We start from the raw sequence: 16,821 nt of genomic DNA, 5'->3' as shown, positions 1-16,821 counted from the left end.
ATCAATTCTTAACACACTGAGCTCTTTCCTTCTGCGTGGAATGTATTTCCTCCATTCAGCTACTTTTCTTCCTCATCTCAGCTTAAAGGTCATCTCCTCCGAGAGGCCCACCCACCTAAGCAAATGTCTCAGAGTTGTAACATCATAGCACCTTGTCATTTCCTCCAAATTATTCATCGTAATCTATTATTTAATATTTTGGATAAATGTCAAGAGGAAGATGCAAATAAGTGGAATCATATAACATGCTCAAACACGGCATGATACGTCTTGAATCTGGATGCCCGGGCCCACAGATTCCTTTTTTTAAGGGAGAAATGTTTCTGAAAATGCTGGGAAGTTTCCCTCAACTGACTTCAACCACTAGCTCAGTGGTTTAATTCCTTCAAAGAAGGTGTTAGTTTCCACTTGATTTTTAACAATAAAAACATAACGAAGCCTTAGCCCTCAGGTGTCTGCATTATATAAAATCATTAAATGATTATTCCCATTTTTGAGCTCTATTTACCATACAATCACGTGACTGCTCTTTCCCTGTGGGTTCTGCCCTGGCTCCATCCACCTGGGTCCTGATGAGAAGTCCATGCTAACCAACGTAAGGCTGGTTATTGGAAACCCACTGTGCCAACTGAGTACATGGGATCTCTGCATGGAGTCAGCAGAACCTGCATCCTCCTGTGCCCGCAAACGCCTCTGAGGTTTGGAAAATTTAAAAAATGAAGGGGCTTAGGGGACGGACACCACATGCACAGGCCCCCAGTGGGAAGAGGCAGTGGGTTTGCCCCCATGCTGCTGGCACAGGAAGCTGTCGAATCGGTGAGAGTTCTCCCGGGATGCTTCTCTCCCCACCTCAACCCAAGCAGTTACAATCGAACCACACGGCCAGAGGCACTGGCAGTGTAAAACCAGGGCGAGTGTAAGCTGGAAGGAAAGACGAAAGGCACAGTGAGTCGGGGGTAACGACGTTCCCACGAGGCAGCCTTCCTGCCGTCCGCTGTCGGCCTGGAGGCCACGCTGTAAACTAAACGGCCCGGCTGGGTCAGGACCGCAGGCTGTGCCCTGTGGCCTTCCTTCCCTCTCATCCCAAACCCCAGAAAGGATGGGAAATGTGTTTTTTAAAAATCCCTGAACGTGTTAGAAAGGAGTGTTCTTTCTATACCAGAGATGACGAGCAATCACAGAAAAGGCAAGGAAGACGTTCATTCTTCTCGAAAAAGGAAACCACAGCACAGGCTGCAAGGGAAAGCGGGGCCGCGCGGGCTCTAGCCTCAGGTGCTGGCAGCGGGACGGGAGGGGCCGGGGTCAGAGATGCCGCCTAAGGAGCTGCTAGGGGCCCCGAGAACGTGAATTTGTGAACCAACCCCAAGAGAGAGTCACCAAACTCAACTCTAAGGAGAATGTGATGTGAGGAAACTGTCAATACAGCAGGCAAAGTAGCCTTTTAGAATCCGCATAATAACTCTCCTCGGGAGGACTGCACAGCACTAGAGAGATGACAGAGATCATCACCAACATGCCCAGAGCTGAACTGACGGGGCCGCTGGCGGGAAGGAGCGGCTCTGCGGAGGCAGCATTCCCACCGAAGCTGCAAACGGCCAAGATGCCCGTTTCCATCGTCACCACTGAACACCGTCCCGAAGGTTCCAGCCAAGGCAACAACACAACAAAGAAGCAGTGAAAGGGACATTCTCCATTTGCAGGTGACACCTGCACCCTTGCCCGTCACTCCCCCTCTGAAAGGTCTGGTGCCCACATGGCTCTCCACGTCTCACCAGCAAGGACCGGACAGAGGGAGGACCCATCACTAAAGAGACGACAGGTTTCATTACTGAAGGGAAACCCAACTTGCAAGCCAAACCCCACGGTGATATAGCAGAAGCTCCATCTTCCTGATCCCGGACGCTGGCCTGAGCAGCAAGAGAAGAAGTAAACCTTCGCTCCCAGAATCAGTGGTTGTTGGGGTCCTGGGAAGGGTGCTTACCGACGGATGGCACTGGTGAACTCTGCAGCCAGCTCACTGTCGCTGTACGTGGTCCTGAGTTCGGCCAGTGAGAGAGCTGGGGAGGCAGCGTCAGCACACTCCTGAGAACAGCAAGCACATGCCTGTTAGACCTGGAGCCAATGGGAAGTGACAATTCTACCCTAGGTGGCCGTGACCTCCGACCTCCGCAGGCTGGCCGTGGGTGCCGACCACTCCCTGTGGGCTCTGAGCGCTCCCTGGGAGCCAGGCACTGACTTAATCATCACGGTGATACTCTCAGGTAGGTGCTATCATGATCCCCATGCTACCCAGGAGGAAACGAAGGCCGAGGTCACACTGCCCCAAGTCTCCAGCCAAGACAGGGAGAAATGAGGATCCCAACCCAGGTCGGGGGCTGCCAATCAGGGCTCTTCACCACTGAGCCAGCCTCTCGTACTCATGGAGACAAGTGGGGAACAGCAGGTGAGAATCCTCCCCCAACCCCACTTCTCCTGGGGAGAGAACCAGTCTTCTCCACCGTTAGGAGCTTTAGCGAGGTCAATGTAATCCCTAGGGGACCCAGAAAGGAGGAGGAAAGCAGGAGTGCACCCTCCCATGTGATAGATCTGACCGGGACACTGGCATCTCCAAACCAAATGAACTCCCACATCCTACAGAGTCACACTATTCCTCCAACAGCATCACACCCTCCGCGGGCTCTAACAGAGCCGCAGCCACGCTGCACAGGACACTGGCCTGGGGAGGTTGCTCATCTGATGGTTTGCTCAACAGACCTTTACTGAGCACCTACAGCACCCCAGGCTGGAGAAGAAAACACCTGTGATGGCTGTAGGTGTTCGTTTACCTGATGTAAACAGAGTTACATGGTGCTGGGATGAGAGCTGCACAGAAGTGCGAATTTGGTGCTGGAAATCCAGACAACGGGAGGGCTCTGTGTCTCCCTCAGCCCTTGGATATAGAAACGCCACCACACCCAGGGGGTCGCCAATCTCTACCTGGCCCTCCACCTGCACGGCTCTCCCTCCCTCTCACCGTCCTGCAGACCCAGTCCCCCGCCCCGCCCCAGGCCATGGGCGCTGGGAGATTGCAGCAGCCTCCCTTTTTGTATGTCCACTCCCGTTGATGTGAACATTGCCTAAGACTCCTAAAGACAGGGACAGCTTTGTCTCGCCCCATGCCTCTCCCAGAACATGCGCGGTAGCATCTGTTGCAGAGAGACAAGAAGTGCAAAGACCTAACGCCCTAACTTGGGTGAGACTTGGTTCCAGCTTGTTGTCTGGGGGAAGTCTTTCAACAGGGACCCTATCCTACAGAGCAAGAGTGGATGTCCTGGACCCAAATCTGTCTTGCCACCTGTTTTTATAAGGCCCACAGCCTAAGAATTGTTTTCAAATCATGTCAAAAGACCGAGAAAATATTTTGTGATGTGTAGAACTCGTACGAAATCCACATTCAGAGACCAATAATGAAGTGTTAGTAGGACCCGCCGCACCTTTTGAGGCCCTTCGTCTCTGCCTTCGCACTGCGATTCTTCAGAGGCCACGCTAAGGAGGTGCACTGGGTCTGTAGGGCTCAGACACCCTGAAGGACTGATTCTGACTCCTTACAGTTCCCCAACCCTGGCTCTGGACAGTCTGCTTCATCTACCAACAAATAAGGAAAATGAATAGCCCAGAAGGGAGATTTTATTGAAACTGTAAATGGTTCCAATATTTGAAGGACAAGAGAATCAGCTTACTCTAGCTTCATTACCTGAACAACATACTTTTATATGCTCCTTAATGTTAAAAAAAAAATCATCCGGCCTTTTCCATCAAAGAGACGTCTGTACTTTGAAGCCATTCCACAAAACAGTGCTTCCCTCAGTCAAAATAAATACCAGGAAGGAGGGGAAAAGGCTCTGTGGGCTTCTGGCAGGACCCCCGAGAGCCGTTCCCACCACACCCCGAGAGCTCACACACTGGGGCTCTGTCTCTCGGGCTCTGTCCCCAGGTGACTGCTAATAAACAGGGTTGCACAGGGAGTTTCACGGGGTAGGCATGGAACAGGAAACCAGCTCCCTGAGCCAGGCCTACTCTATAAAACAGCACTGCACAGGCCCTGCCCACAGGGGCAGAAGCTGCAGGGTGCACTCGCAAGCCAGGTGACCTTGCCAAAGCCCACGCTGTGTCACCCCCGGGGCAAACCCTCCAGCGATTCCTCACTGTCTTGGGGGAGCACAGCGGCTGGGTCTGCAGACCCAGCGTGTCCGTCCCTCTTCCCTCCAGGCACTCCATCGCCTGGAGTGGACTTGCTTTCCCCCACAACCCTCTTCATCCCACTCTCCACAGGGTCTCAGCTCAGGAAACTGGTCCCGAACCCCCAAACCCGATTCCGCATCTGGGCTGCGGCCTCCCAGCACACGTGGGAGCGATCCTCCCACTGGGACATTTTGTCACTGTGCTAGGATCCTCTATTTGCTCCACAGTGTCCCCCACTGGGGTATAAACCCGGAATTGCCCCCAGCGCCTGGCCAGGACCAGGTCACAATTTGTCAAATGAACGGATAACTGACTGAGGCAGCTGGGGTCCCGGGAGAGCTGGCCCCGCTGGAGCCACGTTACGGACGCCCTGGCTCCTGAGGAGGGAGAGGAGAGCAGGGTGCAGCTGTGGCGCGTTGGGCAGCAGGCTCCCAAGTCTTAGCTGTTTAGGGGGTGACAGTTCATGGCCACATGGCATCAGCAAGTGGCTTCTGTCCCAGGGGCACGACCGCTCCCCCTGCAACACGCGGGCTGTGAGAAGCCGCCGCTCCTTAGACCAGCAGTCCCACATGCCCTGAAACAAACCGAGGGCAGGAGGAGCCAGCATTCGCTAGGTAACTAGAAGGGCTTGCAGGTCCTACGCCAGTAAGGAAAGCGAGGCCCCGGGCCCTGCCCACATACCTGGCAGTGAGTGGTGGGAAGGGGGCAGGAAGTGAGCCCGAGCCCTGGGGGGCCCGAGCCCTCTGGCCCTACCTTGCCAGGCTTGTCTTTGCCGCCGCTGCTGGTGGAGCTGAGGGACCGCATGCGCTGCTCCTTGTGCTCCTCCACCTCGGACTTCAGGTGCTCGATGTGCACCAGGTAGGCCTGCTCCTGGGCCTCCCGCGTGCTCAGCTTCAGCTCCAGGGCCTTCTTCTCCTTCTCCAGCAGGTAGAGCTGGGCCTTCAGCTCAGCCATCTCCTCCTACAGATGGACACAGCGCGGGGAAGGCAGGCAAGTGAGAGGGTCTGCGGCTATAAGCAAGGACCCGGTAGCTATTCCCTTGCCCTGGGGACAAGGGCGGGGAGGAGAATGACAGCTGTCCCAGGGCACCTGAAGGACTGCCCTGTAGACAATCCCGCGCTGTCCCCTATGGACCAGAACTGAGATGAGTGAACAGAAGATCCAGGCAAGCAGATTCTGGTCAACATGAGAAACTTTCTAACAGCTGCCATCCCTGCCCCCTGCCTGGGTGGGACCCCATCTTCCAGTGTGCGGAGACTAAGCGGTCAGAGAGGTTATACAGGGGGTCGCCCACAAAACGTAGGGTCTGCTTTGCCATTTTCCAAGGCACCAACCCACATATTAGTTCACCCCTGATGGCAACCTTGGTGCCCTGTACCTGAGTCAGACAGGAAGGGAGTGCCCCCGGCAATGATATTGCCCCCAAATGAAAGCAACAGAAACAAGAGTCCTCCATCGGTGACTTACTGATGAGTAACGTCTCAAAGTATCTTAGAGAACCCAGAGTAGAGTTTTTTGTGGAGATTAAGTGTGACTCCGAAATGGGACAGTGCCGTGCTGGGACCAAGAGCCCGACAACAATGATAAGCACCCGTATTTGGTGAGCACGCAACACCGTTTAGATCAGCGGTTCTCAACCTGTGGGTCGCGACCCCCCTTTGGAGGGGGGTGCTTTTCATAAGAGACTAAGCGGTCAGAGAGGTTATACACGGACCGTTTAGATCAGCGGTTCTCAACCTGTTGTGATTAATCACTGTGCTTTAATTATGTTCAATTTGTAACAATGAAAATACATCCTGCATATCAGATATTTACATTACAATTCATAACAGTAGCAAAATTACAGTTATGAAGTAGCAACGAAAATAATTTTATGGTTGGGGGTCACCACAACAGGAGGAACTGTATTAAAGGGTCGTGGCATTAGGAAAGTTGAGAACCACTGCTTTAGATGTTCATACAAAATAAGTCATTTAATCCTTCCAACCTCCGGTGGGTATTATGAGTCTCTCCATTTATGGATGGAACAATGAGGCACGCAGAGGGAATGCACCCACTGGGTGAACTGTGGGCCAGCGTGTGAATCCAGGCCATCTGCTCAGAGCCCAGGCTCCTAGCCACCAAGCTCTAGCCCGTGCCCACCATCACATGACCACCAGGCTCCCCAGCTGCCTCCATGACCTTACTTAAAGGGAGTCTTCCCAATGCCAAGTCACTGCCTTGACAGGGATTCGCCACGGTCACTGACTCGTCACCCCGGAGTCACCCTCACCTGAGGTGACAAGCCTCACGCCTGGTGCGCTGCCCTGGATACACCAGCCCTGGGGGGAAAACCTGGCGGGCACCCATCACAGCTTATAATACTCAGGACTGGGGGCCATTAGACACGGAGAAGCCAATGTGCTCAGCAACTACCCAACAGGAGATGCCAAACCTTTCCTGAAGATGAGACATAAAACCAGAATGACGGGTTTTCATACACTGAGCCCTTCTAATCTTTTGCCAAAAGCACAGGATTCTGAAGGTCCTGGGAGCTCTGCACAGTGAGCTAACGTGGACAGTCAGATCCAGCACAAATGTGAAGGCAAGCCTGGAAGAAGGGAAGGTGGGTGCCGGCGATGGGAGAGGAAACGCCTGCGGGGAAAGGTAAGGTGGCCGCTGTGCTGGCAACGGAGGCTCAGCCCAGATGGAGGCCCGGGACCTGGGCTTGTAGCACCCACTCTGGGGCAGGGCAGAGCCAGGACTGAGACCCCACACCCCAGGACTCAGAGGGCGGCCTAGAATCAGAGATGAGGAAGTTTCCTTTTCCGAGATGCGGCAGGAGAACTGGCCGCTGCTCTAGCTCTGGGTGGGAGAGAGAGAGAAGCCTCTGAGGAATCAGAACCACCACTGGGCCAGGCGTGGACGTGGAACAGGAATCCTAAGCCGAAAATGTAACCAAAGGAACCTAACCTCTCGTGCCCGCAGGTCCCAACACATCTAAGCGCAGAACCACCAGCCAGGACACTTACCCCCGGGGCCCGAGGACCCACGGCAGACACAGCGTCACCAAAGATGAGCATGCGAACATTCCCCCCAAACAAAGAGAGAAAGTGGAAATGAGTCCGGTTAAAGCAGAGGCAGCATTTGTGAGAACCAGAAATAACAAGTGAAAAACTAGAAGATAAATATTTAAAACAAAGGGATAAAGGAAGAGGAATTGTAATGAGGATAGGATATTTAAAGAAAGAGGAGTGGGTCTGAAAAGGAGCTGAGTGAATCACTGGAAATGAAAAGGTGTTCATGAAAGGTCATACACAAGTAAAACCCCCAGGAAACTCATTTCTCAGCAGCGCATCTGGAACGAAATGGGGAAATGCAACCTTATCTTCTGCCACAGAGCTGGGACAGTGAGCGAGTCCTCCCACACACCCTGGGACACGCGGGGAGGGGCGCCGACTTGATGCTGGGGGCTGGGCCAGACGCTGGCAACAACTGCCCCCATCAGGGTCTGATGGGGCACTTCTCTCCAAGCTTTCTATAATTTCTGCTCTTCTAGAAAATGTCCATGATGTGTCCACATTTTATTTTTCAGGTAGCAGTGTTCTCATCGGGGTGTCATGATCTGGTTGACTAAACCACTGGCCACACAATGGCATACAATCTCCAGCCCTCCTCCCCTCCCCTGGAGGTCAAGAGGCTGAAAGTGTCAACCCTCTCATCATGTGCGTGGTCCGTAGGGTGACCACCTCCGTCCTGAAGCTATTGGGGGCCTTCCACGTCGCCTCATGACTTAACCAAGACGCTCCTGTCCCTCAGGAAATTCCAAGCTCGTGCCAAGAACTGGGAAGACATCCCAGACTGAATCTTTATCGTACCAGAGCTGCCTCCTGAGAGCACGTAGCGGGTGAAGCTGTGCCTGGCACCCCTGGCTGGAAATGAGCAATGTGCACCGCTGAAGGGCGGCCACTTAACCAACACTTCCCGGTGAGGGGCACCCGCTGTCCCGGAAAGCACCCCCTGCCCCAGAGACGCCGCCTCAGCCAGGATGCACTGCCGGAGATCCACCAGGAAACACTAACTGGGCAGCCCTAGCAAGCCGCGCCGGCGGATGTTGTGATCCGAGCAGGGTCCACGCGGCACCCAAGGGACAAGGGTGTCAGGAAACGGCTCTCATCCAAGTTCTGCCCTCCGCCTGGCCCTGCTCGGCCTCAGAGGCTGCTCCAGCTGCAGAGGTCTGAGGTGGCTTCTCCTGGGGAACGAGGCGGCCGGCTCACCCCTCCAGGAACACCCCCGGCCAAGGCAGCCCCTGACTGGAACTGTCCGTATCTACAATGAGGCGCTGGGGTTCCCCTGGGGAGAGGCTTCTGGGCAGGAAAGGGCTGACTTCTCATCATCAGCTGACCTGTCTCAGGGGCCTTTCTCTCCTGCTCCCGATGACCGTGGAGTAAACGGGAACAGAGTTCTCGAACCCTCTCCCGACCCCCATACCTTCATGGCCATCAGCTCCTGCATCAGCACCGCATTCTCGAGGTCCAGCCGCTGGCTGTCTCCCCGGGGCTTGACATCGTAGCTGAGAGGGTCGATGTGGATGCTCTCCAGCTCCAGCATGGTCAGCTTGACCGCTGCCCTGTCGTTCTTGAGCTGCTGGATGTAGTCCTTCAGCCTCTGCTCGTCCTCCTTCGTGAACTCCGTGTCGCAGCTGCTGGCCGTGGAGCTGGTCGTGCTGAGAAGACAGACAAGGAGAAGCCCTCACATTTCCAAGTCACCGCTACCAGGTCCTTTCTCCTCGCTCTTCTCCACACCCCGTCTCTCCAACAATATTTAGGTGGCAGTCCAGGGGGAGAAAGGCATTCTTCATGGCATAGTAAATTGATACCACCTTTTAGGAAATGAATGTAAAAAATAAAAGAAATATTTGTACCCTTCAGCACAACAGTGCAGGCCCTAGGAGTGAATCCTAAGGAAGTAATTCCACAAAAGCAATGAGATACACACAAAGGTATTTCATGGAATAGAGGATTTAGTGAGTCAGTACCCAGCAAAAAAGGAGGAAATTATGTAGACATTAGAGTAGTAATTACGACAATGGTGGAGATGTTTTAAGTGAGGAAATAGGGTAAAAATCACACGTGAGTCATAAATATAGGTGAATATGTAGACAGGACTTAAAAAAGGGATATGTTAAGGCCCGTGGTTGGCAAACTGAGGCTTGCGAGCCACATGCGGCTCTTTGGCCCCTTGAGTGTGGCTCTTCCTATACCTTTGGAGTACCCTAATTAAGTTAAGAACAATGTACCTACCTATATAGTTTAAATTTAAAAAATTTGGCTCTCAAAAGAAATTTCAATCGTTGTACTGTTGATATTTATTCTGTTGACTAATGAGTTTGCTGACCATTGTGTTAAGGGAACAAAGCAAGTTGAAAAACAGAATACCTATGGCATGATTCATAGATTGTGTGTGTATGCATACATATATGTATGTGCACACGTGTCCCTGACTGCTGACAGCAGTCCTCTCGGGGTGAGACGTAGGAGGAGCAACAGTGAAGAGTGAAGGTTTGTACCATGGAAACCATAGCGAGTGTAATATTGCCACAACAACGGAGAAAGCGGCGTGCTCCCAGGCCTCCCCAGCATCCCTCCAGAATAATGACCAAGTATAATGTCCACCACAGGGACCCAGACTGGTCCAGAGGGCCCTTGGCCACTACACTGCATGGTGACCGGGCAAGGGCTGCAGACGTGAGGCTGAGTGCTTTGGGAAAACCGAGGCGATGGCCCTCAGAGGGTCTGGCCTTTGCCAGCAGCAGGCAGGCAGCTCCAATGGCTCAGAATGGGGCCCACTCCACCCAGCCAGGCCTTGGGCACCTGAGCCAGTGTGCACCTACCGCCCTTTCCCGGGACCTGCACTGGACCTGCCCATGTTTGCCGTGGCCCTCACGGAACTGGCTTTGGAAAGATGTCAGGAGAGCAAAGAGGCACCCCAAGCTCCCATCAAAACAGGCCAGGTTGGCATTGTCATCTCTGTCATTACAGATTTGGAAATAGGCTCAGAGTCATTAAATGGCTTGTCTGGTCAAAAGGCTAGAAACTGGTGGGACTGGACTCCAGCCACAGCCTTCGCATTCCACACCCCTGTCCTCCCAAGAATCCTGTTGCGAGAAGCTGTGCCCGGAGCAAGGAGTGACATCCACAGGCTGTTGGCTGCCCTGAGCTCAGGCCCATCCTCCTCAACTTACACTAGAACAGGTGCGACGAGGCCCTAACCCAGCAGATGTAACATTCCCATAACCTAGGTGTGACCCAGGGCTGGTCCACTCTCACGTGAGACACGTTATCAAGCTGGTCGTGCACGAGAGGAAGAGAACATTTAGGGCTTGGGGTGGTTTTCAAGTCAGAGAACTCTTTCCTCCTCAGACAGGGAGCTCATGAACACCAGAAACAACTGGTCTCCCCCGAAGGTAAGGGCATCGGCACTAGCTTGTGAGGTAAGGGGACCCTCCCCAATTCTCCAGGGAGAGGAACTGCACTCTTGGGCTGTTGGGTGGGTGCCCGTGATTCTAAGCAGGTCTCTGACACCAGACAGACCTGAGTAAATGCATTCCCCCGCCACTCCCCGCTTCATGGCCCAGAGTAAATCACCAAGCTCTCTGGGCTGCGGTGAAGTGGGAGCCTCATAATCCCCGTCGCCTGCTTATGGAAAGGGGACATGGGCCCTGAAGCAGGCACAGCCAGCGAGTGCTGTCAGAGCACTTGTTCTGGGGGAGGGACAGTCCCCCCCTGACCCCGCACCAACACTAGACCCAGGAACTCCCACTAGGGATGTCGGACACCTGCCAGGTTACCCAGAAAACCCGTCTGAGGGAGAGCAAGGCGGCAAGTGCTTGACCTGATTTGAGAAACCACCAAGACCCACCTGGGGACAGGAGTGAGGGTGGACAGGAGCGAGGGTGGACAGGAATGAGGGTGGACAGGAGTGAGGGTGGACAAGGAGTGTGGACAGGAGTAAGGGTGGACAGGAGCGAGGGTGGACAAGGAGCGAGGGTGGACAGGAGTGAGGGTGGATAAGGAGTGAGGGTGGACAGGAGCGAGGGTGGACAGGAGCGAGGGTAGACAGGAGCGAGGGTGGACAGGAGTGAGGGTGGCCAGAGGCTGACAGGCTTTGGGGTGGCCTGGAACCCTCTGGGTCCTGGGGCTTGATCCCCAGCCAGGGGGGTAAGGGGGAGAGGGTAGGGCTTTTGTTTTACCATCTCTGCTAAGGGTTTAGAGTTCAGAGAGGAAGGAAAGGAGAAAAAAACAGAAGAGCTCTTGCACAGATCCTACCTCTGTCAGAAGCTCAGAGCTTTACAATGCTTTTACCAGGGGAAAGTTGAATTTCAAGATAAGTGCCCCGGCCCCGCACCCCTCCAGCTCCCCTCTCTCCCTTCCAGGACACCAGAGGGAGCAGACCAGGCGAGGTTAATTACAATCCTGCTTTGTGCCCTTAATGTTCCGCTGCGGAATGTGATCATGACGATGATGGGAGGGAAGCCACTGGCCTTTTCTCTGGCCTCCTGCAGACAAAGGCGCTGCGGTCTCCCGAGGGCTCGTGCCGGCGCTGGGCAAGGGTTAAGTCATCCATTAACTCCGCCTGGAACGCTGGGTGAGCTCAGTAGTCAAGAGTGAATAAATCACTTTGCAGGGTGGGAGGCGGTACGTGATCTCCGAGAGGGACTGTGGAGAGGGCTGCAGACGAAGACCCAGCCCGCTGCAGGATGGGGAGCTGCACAGTGTTGTGTTTTGCTCTTGTTTCGCAAGGAGCTGGGCCAGATCACGTGGGGTGTCCTTTCCGTGACGCTCTGCTTGAGCCCTCTCAGGCTGGCTTTGCTCTGTGTCGGGCACTGCACCCAGGCGCCTGCAGCCGGGGCAGCCTGCACTGCCCAGGCCCGGGACACCGCCCTCTGCCTGCCTGGCCAAAGCAGGACGTGGGTGCAGGTGGACTCGAGCCCGCTGATCCAATGCTCCTCTCTGCCCTTCTCCACCGTGTCTCATCCTTGTGCTCAAGACAACCCCCTTGCCTGCTTTTAAGAAGAAAAATCATTTTTTGGAGCTTCCTCAGCTTGTCTTGGGAAAAAGCTAGAAGGGTGTTTCCTTTGCCTTGAAAACCAGGGATGTAATTTTCCTGAAGTTTTGTCATTTACTGGCCCTCGGTGAGGAGCAGCTTGTGGAAAGAAGGAAAGTGCCATGAGACTGGCCTTCTGTTTTGCTAAACACTTAGACCAGCGGTTCTCAATCTGTGGGTCGCGACCCCTTTGGGGGGTCAAACGACCCTTTCACAGGGGTCGCCTAAGACCATTGGAAAACACATATATAATTACATATTGTTTTTGTGATTAATCACTATGCTTTAATTATGTTCAATTTGTAACAATGAAAATACATCCTCCATATCAGATATTTACATAATGATTCATAACAGTAGCAAAATTACAGTTATGAAGTAGCAACGAAAATAATGTTATGGTTGGTGGGGTCACCACAACATGAGGAACTGTATTAAAGGGTCGCGGCATTAGGAAGGTTGAGAACCACTGACTTAGACTGTTAGGAGGGAGGGGTTGGCCCACGTGACGCTTGGCCACGTCAGCCACGCCTAAGTGGCTCTGGTCCTCCGAGAAGAAGGTTGCCTCTCTGTCTCTCTATCCCTCTCTCGTGACAATTCTTGGTCACGAAGGACTAAAAGCACTAAACACCATCCAAACTTCTGAGGTCTCTACTGCCCTCGAATGGTTATCAGAACTCTCTAGGAAGAGAAGTGGAGGTTAAATGAGGGAAAATTACAGAACAAAATGCAGGCGTGGGAAAATCTGCTGCCAGATAACCAAAGTCCTCAAAAACCGCCGGGTGCCAGAAAGGAGACACGGCGGGAGAAACCGAGACACTGAGGAGACAGAGTCTGCATTTTTGCAGGCATTTTAAAAGATGCCATTATAATGGTGCTGGAAGCCAGGCATCTGTAAAACAGAAACCCTATTCCCGATTCGGTCCCTGGGAACACACCAGGATAGACACTGTGCGTCCTGACAGCTGTACTGTTGCTAACAATGTCCCTGGCATTAGGGAGATGAAACATTATAAACGATTTTCAAATCACTAATAATTGATAAAAATTAAAGTATCAAGGGTATTGTTTTGCCTACAAATTAGCCCAATTGAAAAAAAAAGGGTGGGCCCCAGTGTTAGGCAGGGTGAGGGGGACAGGCCCTCTCAGGCCCTGGCTGCAGAGTAACTGACCACGCGCAGAGGGCTATTGGCCATTTGCAACGTCAATCATTTTTGAGCCAGCACATCCTGCTTCTTAGACCTGGTCCCACAGCAACAGCACTAGAGGGGCGGCCCAAGGACAAGGGTGGCGGCGGCAGCAGCGTCCCATCAGTGAAAAACCTGTATGGCTGTGCACCAGGCGGAGGCTGTTTAAATACACGGTGACTGCCGCCCCAAGGAAAACTGCAGTGGCTGACCAAGGGCTCGTGGAAAGATGTCTAAAAACATAATGTGAAGGGGAAAAAGCAAGTTTCAAGGGAGTCCAGGTGACAGGACCCTCATCAGGCTGAAAATGAGGTAAGTGTCACACTTTTAAAGATGCCACGTTCTGGCCTGCTGAGTGCATACCTTCTCCCTTCTTTTTGGACCTACCCCTTCTCTTCTCCACCCACGTGGCTCCTGTGGGAACAACCGGGGCCACAGGTGACCGGGGCAGGCCCTTAAGCCCAGCTGGGTAAGATGTCCCTCCCCAGGATTTTCTTACGTTCACACCAGTGAAACCAGTCAGCCTCGTGCACAAAGGCAGGTGGTGTGCTGGTTTCCTGCCCGCAGCAGGGGGCGAAGGGGGCCAGGCAGGCTGGGTGTGGGCTGGCCTGGCTGTGCCCAGGGCCTCTCTGCCTTCACCCCGGGATGCGGCTCCTGTGTGGAGATCCGATATCCTTCCAGCAAGATCCCCTTTTGTTCAAGCTATTTCAGTCCTTTCTGTCACCGGCAACGAAGGGTCTTAACTAATAAAAAAAATGGACCATCTGTGGGCATATACCCCAAACTGTCTGCAGTATTCTTTCCAGTGAGGGTCCTTGCATGAAGAATTTTATGTAATGCCTGGTTTTATTTTTTACAATGCGCATTTAATTCTTTTGAAATCAGGAAGTTAGGTCTTAAAAAAAAAGCGCATTTCAGGCCTCTGCCTAGTTTTCATAGGACCCAACAGGTAAGTGACTGAGCAGGTGTCTGAGCCCGAGGCCCGTGCACCACGCAGGCGTGGTGGGGAATGGGCCTGAGCGGACTCTAGGATTTCCCAACACCTGCAAGAGTGAACTCCACGGCTTACAATGAACTCTCCTGAGACTTAGATGTTTTTCAGAGACACGGAAAGATGATGGTTACAGCCGCCGGGTCTGGCCCGACTCTTACTCCCTGCAGCTTGCTGCTGACGGCGGCAAGGGCCTGTCCTAACCGGGAGGCTGTTTCAGTCCCTTCATCCTTTCAGCGGCCATGACTCCCGTCCCCAAGGAGCCTTTATCTTAATCAAGACGCGCTTAGAGGGCGAGGGCTGGGCATCCTGAGCTCCTCTGGCCTCCATTCCAGTTTCGGGATTTGCTCAGTGTGGTCAGCCAGGCGGCATCCTGGCTCCTTGGCAGTGCCCAGAGCTCACCACAAGGCTGCAATCCCCATTCTCACACCATGGTCCCCACCTGATAGGGGACAAAAGGGACTCAATTCCAGTCTCAGCAAGAGACTTGCTGGGCTTATTCTGTCTTAGGCACACGTCCTTTTGCAGATTGAGATAGATGACTGTGCTTCTACCAAATGAACTGAAATTGTGACGCTTGACAGAAAGGGAGGGTTTAAGAATTCCCATTTCCAACAGCTTAGTCCATTTGCCGCTCTGCTGTGATAATGTTGACAAAGTGCTCCAGGCAACCAGCATTACCTAGTTACTGTCCATTAAGATGATTACACCTTCGGATGAGGCCAGGGCTCTTTTCAAGAGTAAAACAGCAGTGTCCCTGGGTTCCTGCCAACAGTCAACTGATGGGCTAGCTGCCACTTTAAAAAAAAATATATATGTATTTTTATTGATTTCAGGAAGGGAGAGGGAGAGAGAGAGAAGCATCAATGATGAGAATCATTGATCAGTTGCCTCCTGCACACCCCCTACTGGGGATTGAGCCCGCAAACCTGGGCATATGCCCCAACTGGGAATCAAACCATGACCTCCTGGTTTGTATTTCAACGCTCAACCACTGAGCCATGCTGGTCGGGGGTTACCACGTTTTAGTCTCCTTGCTGGTCGCTACTCTTCTGCTTCTTTCCAAAACCACGACCCTCTTACCATCAGGAGCTGTCCGTGTGCTGCCAGGCAAGGCACCGGGGCCTGGCACTCAGCATTTCTTTCCCGAGACCCTGAGGAGCAGCTGATGGATACTCTGATTGGAATTCTCTACGCCAGTGGTTACGGTGGGGGAATGGGGATGAACGGAGCCACATAAAGCCCCACCCCAGAAAGCCCATTTTCTTTCTTTCTTCCATAAACTGGACATGGGAGGGTGTCTGGACCAGAGTGGCAAGATTTACAAACAAAATGAATTATTCCATGGAAGGGCTTGGTGGCGTGAGCCCATGTTCAGCACAAAGTAGTCTAGTTGTGCCGTGACCTGAGAATGTAGGTGCACATGACAGCCCTGTGTGTGGTTCTTCTATATCCACTCGGAGCTGCTCTGATTTGGGTGGGTGTGGGAGAGTGAACTTTTAGGAAGAACGGAGTGAAATCTGAGCTGAAGTCCTCTGTCCTTTGATGGAATGAACTTCTATTCTAAATGAACACGGAAATTATGGATTGCACACATCTGGAAAAGCCATTAAGAACATCATCTGCTTTCCGAGTTCAGACAGAAGAATCTGGTTTTTAGAAAAAAATAAATTATAATCTGTGCTTCACTGAATAAGACAATTGTTGGTGGGGTTGAGAGAAAATGAGTCTCTTGTGTCTGTGGGCGCCTGGCCAAGTGCCTCGTCGGGGATGTCCCCTTTCCTGAGGCACCGGGGCCAGGACAGGTAAATGGATGCACCTGGGCAGATGACTGTGTCCTGCCGTGGGAAAGAGAGACGGACACAGTGAATTGCTCTCAGGCCCCAAGGAGACATCAGTATTTCTCCTTTAGCTCTTGAGAGTCAATCTATCCGTATGTGGTTCTAGTCACTTAATCTGCAAATACACACTGGGTTTTGTGTGTGTGTGTGTGTGTGTTATATATATAAATCTGATTTTTTACAGAGAGGAAGGGAGAGGGATAGAGAGTTAGAAACATCAATGAGAGAGAAACATTTATCAGCTGCCTCTGGCACACCTCCTACTGGGGATGTGCCCTCAACCAAGGTACATGCCCTTGATTGGAATCGAACCTGGGACCCTTGAGTCCGCAGACCAATGCTCTATCCACTGAGCCAAACCGGTTAGGGCAGGTCTTTTCTTCTTTAACTTCTGTGATTTCCTAAAATTTCAGAAGCATATACTGCCATAAAACATGAATGATTTACTAATTCCCAGTTAATAATAATGGCCTTTCAGGAAAAATGAATTGGGTAG

At 52.8% G+C, this 16,821-nt stretch overlaps 1 protein-coding gene across 1 annotated transcript in view; it reads right to left on the bottom strand.

Annotated features, from left to right (window-relative positions):
- Positions 1 to 16,821, bottom strand: part of MCC (mutated in colorectal cancers) — a 234,993-nt gene that overhangs the window by 8,425 nt on the left and 209,747 nt on the right. Inside the window, exons 13-15 of the mRNA XM_006755280.2 lie at positions 8,692 to 8,926; positions 4,975 to 5,181; positions 1,982 to 2,082 (exon numbers count right to left, since the gene is read on the bottom strand). Of these exons, the coding sequence (XP_006755343.1) occupies positions 1,982 to 2,082; positions 4,975 to 5,181; positions 8,692 to 8,926 (543 nt within the window). The remainder of the gene's footprint in view (positions 1 to 1,981; positions 2,083 to 4,974; positions 5,182 to 8,691; positions 8,927 to 16,821) is intronic.

This window comes from Myotis davidii, unplaced genomic scaffold, assembly GCF_000327345.1.
Source record: "Myotis davidii unplaced genomic scaffold, ASM32734v1 scaffold130, whole genome shotgun sequence".
Taxonomy (NCBI): domain Eukaryota; kingdom Metazoa; phylum Chordata; class Mammalia; order Chiroptera; family Vespertilionidae; genus Myotis; species Myotis davidii.
The sequence above is the reverse complement of the archived record's forward strand: the minus strand, read 5'-3'. Positions and strand labels throughout refer to the sequence as shown.